The 12,774-nt window shown below is 39.7% G+C and overlaps 2 protein-coding genes across 3 annotated transcripts; one reads left to right on the top strand and one right to left on the bottom strand.

Annotated features, from left to right (window-relative positions):
* Positions 1-43: 43 nt before the first annotated feature.
* On the bottom strand, positions 44-2,312 carry LOC144036075 (uncharacterized). Its single transcript, XM_077546361.1, has 7 exons — positions 1,814-2,312; positions 1,445-1,578; positions 1,252-1,377; positions 1,077-1,175; positions 955-1,019; positions 829-886; positions 44-732 (listed from the first exon to the last, which is right to left on the bottom strand). Exons 1-7 carry the CDS (start codon positions 2,149-2,151, stop codon positions 413-415), a joined length of 1,140 nt encoding a protein of 379 aa, XP_077402487.1. The 5' UTR covers positions 2,152-2,312; the 3' UTR covers positions 44-412.
* A 935-nt stretch (positions 2,313-3,247) lies between these two features.
* slc6a7 (solute carrier family 6 member 7) lies at positions 3,248-12,019 on the top strand. Of its 2 annotated transcripts, XM_077546359.1 has the most exons (14): positions 3,248-3,483; positions 4,322-4,526; positions 4,874-5,005; positions 6,087-6,279; positions 7,193-7,331; positions 7,427-7,561; positions 8,027-8,130; positions 8,205-8,329; positions 9,346-9,458; positions 9,546-9,683; positions 9,752-9,851; positions 9,943-10,061; positions 10,794-10,967; positions 11,043-12,019. In XM_077546359.1, the coding sequence occupies exons 1-14, from the start codon at positions 3,433-3,435 to the stop codon at positions 11,205-11,207; spliced, it is 1,893 nt and encodes a 630-aa protein (XP_077402485.1). In that variant the 5' UTR covers positions 3,248-3,432; the 3' UTR covers positions 11,208-12,019. The 2 variants fall into 2 exon arrangements, with proteins under 2 accessions (XP_077402485.1, XP_077402486.1); XM_077546360.1 differs by lacking the exon at positions 11,043-12,019 and having other exon boundaries at positions 10,722-10,864.
* The last annotated feature ends 755 nt before the right edge of the window (positions 12,020-12,774 follow it).

Below are 12,774 nucleotides of genomic sequence, written 5' to 3' on the forward strand. Positions count from 1 at the left end.
TTACACCATTTTGCTCTTTACTGCTGCAACATGTGCAACAGCATTCCAAATCTAGAAAAAGATTTATTGATTGTCTGAGGTTTAGTATATACAGGAAATTAATAGTTTGACGAGCAGATAATTTGGATTTAATTACAGCATAGCCTGTGAGCGGAATTGGGTGAGGCAGTCTTCTGATTAGAGTGCTTTGTAAATACTAAGCTCTTACATAACACCATTACTCCTGCTGCGGTAACTGCTATAAAAAGAAATTAATTCGACCGGGTAAATGCGAGACAATCGTTGCAAGCATCCTGCTCTCATCCAATCAGCTGCTCTACAAACAAATAATCACAATCCCACATTTTTACACTCCATTCCCAACCATGTCTCTGTGCCCTAAACGCGTCAGGCAAATATTCACCAAAGTCATTCACCTTCGCGTCGATGGCGAATTGCTACCCCAGGCTGCAGTGGTTGACCTCTCAGGTGAGGCATGAACGCACACATTAACAGACAGATATCTCTTAGCACAGTGAGGGATCCTGCGGGGGCTGAGGGACTGAGACCTCTGCACTTCCCTCGTGGCCGTCTTCTGGACTGATGAGCCTCTCGCCAAATCGTTGGAGGTTGTGGATGGATCTGCGTTTGATGTTTGATGAGCAGGCAGGCAATCCTCGGTGTCCAAACTTCGACTGTTCCTCAGAGCCTGGAGTGAGCGAAGGCTGGTCCGGAAGGGTGATTCCGTCCTAGCTGGTAAGTAGGTAGGTCACATCCAATATACGCAAAGACAAAAAAAAGGTTAGAAGTGAAAATGGATGACATCTGAGAATTCTATGCTTTGTGTACCTCGATTCTGAGCTCTTTTAAGCAACTTGAACTGTGTGACTTGCTGACGAAGTCTTACCTATGACAACACAAAGAATGTCAACAAGATAGATTCCCTTCCCACTGATACAAAAGTCGAAGTGTTACTTGTGGCTCAGGACTTCTTCTGTCAGAAACACCGGTGGGCATGGAGATGTAGTCTTGGCGTAAACCTACATGGACAATAAAATTACTCTACTGTAGTTGTGTAGGAATTGTGCTGGACTTACTGTCCTCTTGTATACGAGCCATAAGGTGAACATCTCTGATGTCCTGCAATTTGTAGCTGGTAGTTATGGACTCACAAGGCATACCCAGATCACTATTATCTGTTTAAATAGAGATCACCTTATTTGGAATATGAACGGCTATCATGATTTCTCAACACTTGCTTGGTGCTATTACCGAAACTGTCCGATGTGTCTTGTGTCGTGTTAGCAGATGTTTTGCCATTATCCACAGATGGACTGGCGGTGTTGTGTTGCACTCTAGGCTGTCTGTAAAAGAGGCTTCTGTAGGAAGTGCTTGATTCTAAATAGGGATAAAAGTATTAGTCACAACATGATAGAACAGCAGTTGTTGCATTTGTGTAGCTTACTTTGGTTTAGTTTATTCAAAAGCATACGCGATGCGGCCTCCATCTCAGGACTGGGGTTATCCAGGACGTGTCGACACCATCTGAGAGGTGACTCGTTGGCCGATGACAGCTGCCTTTTTTGGGACTCGTATAACCTGTGAAGGATCCAGTTCATTAAATGTAATTCTGTAGTGCAGATGATCATTTCCACTTTACTGCAAATTCTGTTTTCACACTTGAGGACACAATCAAGATGGCCGAGAAGTCATTGTTTATCGTATGCTGCACAGTCATGGTTTCATGAAATCAGATGCACGTATTTCCACAACTGAAAAGTTTGCCCGTGTCATTTAATCTAGCAAATTAATGGTACATTTTGATGGTACCTACCAACTCTCGTCATCGTCCTCCTCGTCCTTTAGTTCAAGAAGCTCCACTAAATCCAAAACAGTATGCGTTCCTGGGTCTTTTTCTTTTTTATCATTAAGCATCATCCCATCCTTGGCACCAGGGGACACTTGAGAATTAGATCCAAACTTTAAAAAATCTAGTCTCATCCTCGCATCCCTGGCGAAAGACCTAGAAGTGTAACTTTTGATTCCCGTTGGTTCGGCCCACACGCTGGTATGTGGGTCTGACTTTCCCTCCGTCTGAAAAACTGGATGGTTTGAGTTTATGCTGTTAAAATCCAATCTCCAATTTTGTATTTCCAGGTCTTTGACATCCATTTCTTCGAGTTTCTCAATTCTGAGTTTCAGTTAAAAACTTGCTTAGAACACGACGCGACTCGCGGGCTTCGATCTACTGACCCAGATTTCTAGAGCAGAGCTGTTAATTATAGAGCTGCAGCAGATTGGATGGATTTAGAAAAGCATCACAAGATTATGTGGATTAAAGTGTTGGCAAGTTGCTTCCAAGAAGGAAAAAAATCATTAACAACATACCACCAAGAAATAGTTTTTAATTATATATATTTATTTTCTTAGACTAGACACTTAGGCGATGATAACCTGTAAAAATTCAGAGGAAAAACATGTACAGTATTATTGTATTGTATTAACATAACATACAGATATATTATATTGTCTAACCCATGATCCCAACTAGAGGGTGTTAATCCGTCACAGGTTTATCTGATAAATTGCCATTGACATGTATACTGTAACCTTCAAGCTCAGAAACAACTTTACTGATGCACAACCACCACTAGATGGCAGCACCGATGCACAATTTTGGATATGAGATCATTCCAGTTTGAGCGTCCACTGCGGGAGAAATGGCTGCATTTTGTTAAACTTAGTTTTGTTCTACTGATGAATATAAAAGAACAGAAGCAGAAAACGACAGTATCAAACTGGGTTTCTTTTTTCCTGGTGAAAGGAGTGGAGGAAAAAAGTGGTTGTTTTTTAACTTTCAGAAGTCCGTTCTACTACACGATTAGTGTAACTATTTGATATTATTTATTTATCTATTTATTTATCTTATTGTCGCAAGTGGATTTTTGAAGACCTTTTTAGGGAAGTGCATATATTCATGCCAGTATTCTTTTCTTTACTTTCTTTTCTTCGCTTTTCTTTTCTTACAGAAGCCTGTTTCCAATAGTTTGTTTATTATTTATTTATTTTTACATGAAGTACTTTAGAAGTAAAAAAAAAAAAAATTAAAAAAAGGAAAGTTCACTCAGGCTGTATCAGCGTATCACTGTCCCCTCCCAATGATGTCATAGCAAACAAAGGGGGAGGTGTTTCTCTGCAGCACCTGCCCCCATTACAAGCCCCCCCCCCCACCACCACCACCACCCCCACCCCCCACCCCACCGGCCTGTTTACTTGTCTCCGCCTTACTAGACACTTTATCACCCCCCAAAAAAACGGCGAAGCATCCATTTGAACATTAATTACAGCAGCGCCACGGTGCGCCTCATGAAAAAGCTTCGAAATTAATATGTAGCACGTGGAACAAATTGTTGAATTGTCAAGTTCCACCCGTGCCAGTGGGTGGAATTGGAGATGAGGGACGACGGCTACAAAGGTGAACTCGTCAGCCCTAACATCACGCAGGTAGTATTAAAAGCTTCATTTTCTCTTACTAAATATAGATTTTTATTTATTTTTTATTTTTACCTGCGCTTTAAATTGGAGTGCTTTCGCTGGCTCGCCCGTTCGCTCGGCGAAGACAAAGTAGAGAGAGATGAAGTTGCCAAACCTGTCCTGCCACATCTTCGTTTAACTCAATAAAATACGCAAAATAAAACCGTTGTCCACCAATTTTCATCCTACACATCGGGCTGTTTGTGTTTGGAGCTGTAGTTGCATGTTACGTTTTTACGGTGAAAGTTTAGTCTCGTTTCGTTTCACACCTTGTCCTATTTGTACATACTACTAAGGATCACATTTCCACGCACGACAAGATCTGGAATGCGTTCGATGAATTCGATCCAAAATAGTGTTTTAATCAGGAATAACAATGTATTTAAATCATACGATATTGTGCTTGTTTAATTAATTTGGGGCCATGGTTTTACATTTTTCCATCGTTACTGGTGGTCCCCTTATGGTGGCATCACAAAATACAACGAGAGGAGAAAAAAAAAAGCTGAGCAAACCATCTAAAGTTTAGATGCTCGCTAAATTGATGCCTCAAGAAATATGAAGTTAAGCTCTGAGGATGTCAAAATAAGGCGTTTGAGGATGTGCGTGACAGACAGCCTGTATAATTTGTGGTAACTTCCTCCCCTGGAGGCAACGTGTGAAAATAGTTCCTCTTAACTTTGACTTTGACGGGGGAAGAAAGAGAATGAAATATGTTTTTTGAACATCGCATGTTTTTTTTGAGAATAATAATTGAGTTTTATATCTGAACTCAGTTATTCAATTTGTTGTTGTCATTTTCTTGTAGAATTCAATACACTTGAATGGACATGCTGAAAACCACGGTGGTGCATCAGGGCTTGAACCCCAAGCTCCGAGTCCCGTCCCAAACGCGGTCGTCGCGAGGGGGCATTGGGGAGGGAAGTACGAGTTCCTGCTTTCTTGCCTGGGATACTGCGTGGGTTTAGGGAACGTGTGGCGGTTCCCTTACCTTTGTTATCGCAATGGAGGAGGTAAGAGGTCTCAAGTGTTTGCGTACCTTGTGTGTTGTGTTTGTCACACCTTTTTGAGCACAAAGGACTCTTTGCTCTTGTTATCATTTTTGGCTTGCATACCATTCTACGTTCATTCTTAATCATTTTCTTTGATGATTCTTGAGGGATGTGTCACACCCTATGTGCGATGTAGCATCTTTGCTTTGAGTAAATGTAAAGCCCAACATCAATGATAAACTGACTGGTACACTTGCTTAATCACATCAGGTACAATACAGGAAGTGTATCAAAAATGGAGATTTTATAACACCTATATTCTCCCAGCACCTCAACTTCCCTCCCCTAACCTCTTTCTACTCTTCCAGGTGTCTTTCTTATCCCCTACTTCATCATGCTTTTTGTTACGGGCGTTCCGCTCTTCCTCATGGAGCTGTGTCTCGGCCAGTACGGAGCAGCCGGCCCCATCACCGTATGGAAATGCTGCCCACTGCTTAAAGGTGATGACCACCTTCCCCGACCACAACAATACAGCCCGTAGAACATTTATTAGAAGTATGTCTGCCAATATGTTGACTTAAAAAAACAGCGTGAAGAGTTTAGTGGTAGTTTTGCCTCTTTACTGACCAGAAGATGCAGTTATGCTAATGCTAGCAAGTATGAATGTAGCACACTGCAATTAGCACTTAGTGAGTTCTTTATGTCACAACATTAACTTATAGTTTAGTATTGTGGTTGTTTCTATTTTTTTTCTTTAAAATAATGTTGTATGTGCCCCCACTAGCCTAAACATGGCATTGTGATTAATATTACTTTTATGGAATGCGTGTTAAGCAGCGAAATACACCCGTTTTGATCTATCTTGGGGGCGGCCATTTTGTCACATGCTGTCGACTTATGATGACATGACAGTTGCTAAGGGCTCAGGCCATGACCAATCACGGCACAACTTGCAAACGTCACATGACTAAACTCCGAACAGGTGAGCGGTGATCGCTTGTTTTCAAGCCCTGAGCAAGTGTGATGTCATTTTCAGTCGTAAGCAAGTGACAAAATGGCCGCCACCTGAGATAGCTACAAACGGGTTGATTTTGTTGTTATGGAAAGAAAAAGAAAAAAAAAGATTCTGAAAACATGACAAATCACTTCAAAACTGACAAACAACCTGAAACAACCTTTAACTAATACGATAACTTTGAATGAATGCTTGAAGAAGTGTAGTCTTTTGTAATAAAAGGACTAGTTCACAACCACTATTAAGAGGAATTGCTGACTTGATGTTACTTACTGTTAGCAACATACAGTATTAAAAAAAACACAAGTCAATTCAGTGTCCTAAATCTGGAGCTGGTATATCACAAAAGTGTGATAGTAATTGAGGTTGTTCATGGGTTCTTATTTTACTGTACATAGCAAGTCCCATTTATTGCCCAACATTATATTATATTATTATAACCATATTGGGTTCGTTTTGAGCAAATAAGTGCCTTACAGGTATAATTGGATTCATGAACTTGGGTTACTTTTGTTTCTTGTACTTTTCCAATATAATTACTGTAAAGCCCGTTTTCTATGATGCAGGTATCGGCATCGGCATGCTCTGTGTGGCTGTGCTGGTGTCTCTTTACTACAACGTCATTATAGCGTGGACGTTTTATTACCTGGGCAGCTCGTTCCAGATGCCGCTGCCTTGGTCATGTGACGCCATCGCTAACGCTGCGGTCTGCAACAGCTCCAGCGGGGCAAGTGTCAGCCCCTCAGAGATCTTCTGGAAGTAAGTGCTTAGGGGTGCCGCTGGGAATCACTTAATTTCATCATAAAATAAAACAGATATGTTAACAACTTAACAATTATGTTATTTCACTTGATGGCAAAGGCAAGTACAATTAATGTGTGTTGCCTGCCGTACAACAGAATAAGCCATAGCTCTTTGTGAGTATCAACTTTGATTTCAGTCAAACAGCCTCAGGTTTCACCTGTCCAGTTTCAGTATTAATCACAAATTTTATATCTATTCAAAATGTACACTAAAATTTACACTAAAATATTTTTTTCCTAAGTTTTCATACTGAAGTGAAAAAAATGTTAAACAAATAGAAATATGGCTGCATCTTTTAGTCATTGATACAGTAATTTCATAACAATTTATATAATAGAGTTAAAATTAAAAAGATGTACTGTACTGTGATTTGTTGTGGGCATTTTTTTCTGCCACTAGATGGCATAATTGCATTTGTAAGACGGTGGTGACAGCTCAATGCATCTAATCGTTAACATGAAGTAACTTGTGAAATTCTGCACAATTTTAAAATAGTAAAATACAGCTTGACCCCAGTCTCCACAAATATATGCATTATTATTATTATTATTATTATTACTGCTAAATTTTGACGTGGACGTGTCTGCTGCACTAACTCAAAATTAATGCACTCATTTTAACACCCCTATTTCATATACTTGTTGACTTATTAAAATCATTTAAATGTGGCATCTTTAACAACACTCTTCTCTGTTGTGTGTTAAATTGACACGTCATTTATTAGTTTAGTCGTCATTTGAAACTGCTTAGTTGATTAGTGTTTAATTACAAATTCCTTTTTCCTCCACACATTGTACAACGGCAACTACACTGTACATAAAAGCCTTTCATTATTGTCTAATTTTGTATTTATTTGGTTCACTGTTAGTGAGCGTGTGCTGGGTGTGGTGAACAGCGAGGGCCTTCATGACCCGGGTCCAGTCCGCTGGCCCCTGGCCCTGTGCCTCCTGGCTGCCTGGCTCATCGTCTTCCTGTGCATGCTCAAGGGCATCCACAGCGCTGGCAAGGTCACCCAATTTCAAAGCTAGCTCCCAAAATAATGACATCATCCCACACTTTGCGTCAGTTGTGCTCATGGCTGCTTTGTGCTCTGTGTTTTTAGGTAGTTTATGTCACGGCTACGTTCCCATATTTTGTCCTCATAGTTTTGGTCATCAGAGGGGCTACACTCGAAGGCTCTCTTCAAGGCATTGCTTTTTATCTCACACCAGATTGGAGACGATTAGCCAGCGCACAGGTACTGATAAGAACCCATGAAGAGATGTCTTTAACTCGTTCACTGCCATTGACGGCTATAGACGTCAAAAATTCATTTGAACTATTTCTATTAGTTTAACATTTTTTCCCACTTTTGTTAACAGGAGTATGAAAACCTAGAAAAAATGTATTGTACATTTAGAACAGATAAAAAACGTGTGATTAATAGTGAGTTAACTATTGAAGTCATGCAATTAATTACAATTTAAAAAAATGAATCACATGACGCCCCTAATTTTTAATAATCTCAATTTTTTTTCAACAAAAAAAAGATTAAAAAAATGTCTAGGTTTTCATACTCTTGTTAACAAAAGTGGGATTTTTTTTTTAATTAATAGAAATAGTTCAAATGAATTTTTGACGTGTATAGACGTCAGTGGCAGTGAATGAGTTAAAAACAACTGCACATTATTTTTCTTTCAACATTCTTGCTTAAATCCGAAAGGTATGGAATGATGCAGCTTCGCAGATCTTCTACTCACTGGGTATTGGAATTGGAGGAGTCCTGTCTATGGCCTCCTATAATAAATTTGACAACAATGTCATCAGGTGAGTTCACTTACAAGTGCAGCATAAGCACAGGAAATGATATTGTCCCTTAATCTTGTTTCTTTTCATTTCAGGGACACGGTAATTATCACCACTGGAAACTGCCTCTCGAGCTTTTTTGCAGGATTTGCTATATTCTCAGTGCTGGGCCACATGGCGTGGAGGAGAGGGGTGCCGGTTGAAAATGTGGCAGTTTCCGGTAGGTAATGAAGTGGTGGTTAGAATATCTGGCTCACAGCCAAGGTTTTTGAGTACAAATCTCCTTAGGGAACTTTTTTTTTGTTTTTGTTTTTAGGTACTCTGGCTACATATCGCACTCGAAAATCATGCATAGCTTAACTGAAGACTCTATATTGGACATATGTGTAAATGTGGACTTTTTGTGCTCACCTACGAGCCTTATCTGGATAAATGCTATAGTTAATGGATGGATGCAATGTATATTTTATTTTAGAAACAGCTTTCTAAATACATTTCAATTTTTTTTTTTTATGCATTACACGATGGGTGTCAAACTCATTTGAATTCAGGGGCCACTTTCACCCAAATTTGATCTCAAGTGGGCAAGATCAGTATGTCCGTTGCCTATTAATAAGCTATAAATTACATCAGTTATTTATTATTCTTTTATTTTTTTGGTGTAAATAATTACATACACATTCTGAAAATATTCCCGTTTATTATTTATACAGAGTAATCTAAAATGTCATAATAAAAAATCAGTGCTAAATTTTTACATCTTATACTGAATAACAGGCAAATTTCAGAATGTCATCAGTGCACCCTCCAGTGGACAAAATTAGCAACAACAGTTACTTTAAGTAAAAACCTGCAGTTTGTTTTCTGGTCTCCGGGCCATATGTTTGACACCCTTGCATTCCGCTAATTAGAATCTCTCAACGGGGAATTCATCTCTACACTCTACTGTAAGTGCTCTTGATGAGAATTTAATTAACATAGCTAGCAAACATGTGCCACATAGTACATGCACGTCACCTCACGTGCATTCAAGTGGACCGGATTGAATAGCGCTTTCTTAAATTCTGGAAAAAAGGTCACAAAATGTATTGTATAAGTTGCTGGGAACATACAGTACTTTGAAGAATTGGCTCACGAGTTTGTTATCGTGCCAAGAACTGGCTAATTAACTAAATTGTCTTTGATAATTGCCAATATTCAAAAGAGGTTTTCATTTTTTCCCTCTCTTAATTGCAGGTCCGGGATTAGCATTTGTGGTTTACCCAGAGGCCCTTGCTCTGCTGCCGGGTTCAGCGTTCTGGTCCGTTCTCTTCTTTCTGATGCTTTTCATGCTGGGGATTGACACACTTGTAAGGTTGATATTTATCGGCGTTCATATGTGGATTTGACACACACAATGTGCACGTAAAATCCTTTTGTGCTGTAAAATCTCACAGTTTGGCAACATCGAGGGCATAACCACCGCGGTGCTTGATGAGTTTCCACAACTACGACGGAACACCAAGCACAAGTCCTTGTTTCTGGGCGTGCTCTGCTTTGGCCTCTACCTGATGGGTCTCCTGTTAGTCACTGATGTAGGTTTTTTTTATTTACCTTTTTATATTTTTTATTTATTTATTTAAAAATTATTTTGTCTTCATAGGGGGGAATTTACTGGTTCACTCTCATTGACTCCTTCAGCACTAGTTTTGGCCTCATCATCATCACCCTCTTCATGTGTATCGGCATCTCCTTCTTCTATGGTAGCCATTCTGGCTTCATCCATCGTTCATGTTCTCGTCATCGTTCTTCTGTGCGATGACTTTTATATTACGTTATGATTTTCCTTATCAGGAGTCAACCAGTTTTGCCAGGACATCATCGACATGATCCGTCACTGCCCTCCTTGGTGCAGCAAAGTTTTGTTGTACTTCAAAGCATGCTGGGTATTCTTCACGCCGTTCCTTCTTTTGGTGAGTAAACAAACGTTGTTAAGTGGTCAACGCTAAAAATAAATAAATGAAATGACTAATGACAGGTTGAAAAACAGAAGCTAGCTGAAGGCTAGTTGAGTTTATGAATGATACTTTTACCACCCCCTCCCCCCAACATAGGTGCTCACAGGAAAAACTGTTGTTTTGTTTTTTTACTAGGGATGTACTTATCAGTGTGTAATTTGTTTGTTTTTTGAACATAAAATTAATATATTTGCAGACAGCCATGACTTATTCTGTTGGAAGCATGGCAACAATTAGAGAGACAGACTGGTTGTACCTTTTGCCATCCAGTGGAAAAATGTATTTTATATATAAAAAGAGATATATTCTGATGATTAAAATGTATGTAGAAATAAAATAACAGTCAACAACGATAATAAAGATGATGTTCAGTTGTAATCTTTGTATATAGTGCCCCCTAGTGTCCAGACTGAGACACCACAGCGGTATTTGAAACGCACTACCACAGGTTTCGGGCTACAGTGAGCTGTGTGTAAAGGCTGTTGGAAAACTATGCGGTTGGATGTTGAAATGTCACTCATGAAAAGTTGTTACTCCAAAAAGTGTATATTTTAGTTTGTTTTTGAATGTTTGAAGTGAAATGTAAAGCTTCCCCATTTCGGCTTCATGTTACAGCTGTAAGGTCATCAGCAGGAATTTAGGCCCCTTTTCCACAATCCTTCCTTTGACTTCCATTTGTGGTTGTAGTTCATCCTGACCTACATCTTCATGGATATGTACAGCACGTCCCTCCGTTACGGCAGCTATGTGTATCCCCGCTGGGGGAAAGCGTTGGGGGTTTGCATGGCTACAATCTGCTGTCTGCAGATCCTCATCTGGGCCGTGGTAGCCATCTGCAAGGAAACCGGAACACTGAAAGAAGTCAGCATCCTAACCTTTTACATGATGAGTATATCCAGGACGCTTTACGATGAATCCTGTGCTTTTCTCCTGCAGCGTTTCCACAAATCCATTCGACCACTGAACTCCTGGCGCACAAACACCAGCGCAGGGGGAGCGGCGGCGAGCGTGGATGCGGAGAGGGTGGAGGGTCTATTCACAGTGACTCTCACTGACATGGACTTCAATGCGATGACATGGGAGGAGGGAAGAGGGATTTGACGGTATGAGTAATGACCACACAGAGATGAGCAGATTGTTTTGTTGATAAAGAACAGACAATTTTCTATTACTTTATTTGCTCTAGGTTGACTTGGGTGTTGGTGTCTGAACACACCTGCAGGATAGTATTAATATAGCGAGCGACATAATGAACTTTAACCTTAGCAACAGCGGCCTTTAGTGGTGGAAATGTTAACAAGAAGATTCCGGTGATGGTATTGCACTAGCACCAAGATTCAATGGGAAAGAGTGTTGATGGGGATTTTTCCTTGCATGTTGCTCTCGTTCGCGGGACGATAAGATTAGTACGCTCAATGGAGAAGAAGCCTTAACTGTGGCGGGTCGGCAGGTGGGTCATTTGTGAACTTGTCGTTTGCACTGGCGCAAATACATTGGTGGCAAACAACAAGCTACATGTTGCTAGCTCATTGATATAGGAACAAGCTTGAATTAAAAAAAAAAAAATCACTGTGCAAAATAACAGCTTTTATTGCTACATGATGCTGTTTTATTCATGCGGTTTCCTTTTTGAATTGTTTCAGTATCTTAAATGAACTGTTAGCTCCTAGAGCTTTAATTTATACTGTATATTGCTTGTGGTGATCATGTGATTATTTACTTTTTTTAAGCCTAAATGGAATTCCGCTGATTGCAGTCAAGGACAACACAGTCTCTTAATAAAGAACAGGGTCTATTGCCACAAATATAAACTCACACAAAGTACATTTTACAAGATGAATAATAGTTAGAATAAGTATGTATAATATACATGTATATGAAGAACTGAATAAATTGCCAAATGATTTCTTTTACAGTAGTGTCTGTTTTATTGTAGGTTTACACACATTTTAAAATACCAGTCGTCGTCAAATGTTCCTGACTTATCTGGTTTGTTTATCTAGGCATGACAATCTGTCATTGTTTTGCAGTATGTGCTGTTTTTTTATGTATATATTTTAATATTGTAGTTATTGGGCTACTTACTGACACTATCTTTTTCAGAGGGTTAGGGCTTAATTTACATAGTTTCTTTTGTACATAGTATCTTTGCGTTTCTTATGTTACCATGATTGTATTTTACACTTAAAATTGATTTTCTACCAGAAGCACGCGTGCTACCAGAAGAGGGTAGTAGTGAGTCAGTGTCCACTGACAAACAAGAACGAGGAAGTGAGTGTTTACTAGGGACTGGCATATCGTTGGCGTTGCCCAAAACCTTGCTTTACACCTCCCCTCTACTCACTTTTCAGGATACCCCCAAAACTGCATTTTTGTTCATGCAATAACATTGCACCATCAAAGAGAGCAAGCCATTTTCAACACTTAAGACACGTGTGGACTGACCTTTAGTATAGATTACAAAATAATAATAATTTTACCAAATTGTGACTTATGATGTTTCTGCGCGACGCTAACGGCATGGATGGGGGAGGAAAAAGCATGAAAACGCCGCACAAAAATCAATGTAATAAGCACTGAGAAGGCACTTCCGGTGGCTTCACTTTTCCCGATGTAAGCGACAGTACATGGTTTAATAAAGAAAGTTTAAACAATAAGTCGTGCTAAT

Source organism: Vanacampus margaritifer, chromosome 16 (genome assembly GCF_051991255.1).
Source record: "Vanacampus margaritifer isolate UIUO_Vmar chromosome 16, RoL_Vmar_1.0, whole genome shotgun sequence".
Lineage (NCBI taxonomy): Eukaryota > Metazoa > Chordata > Actinopteri > Syngnathiformes > Syngnathidae > Vanacampus > Vanacampus margaritifer.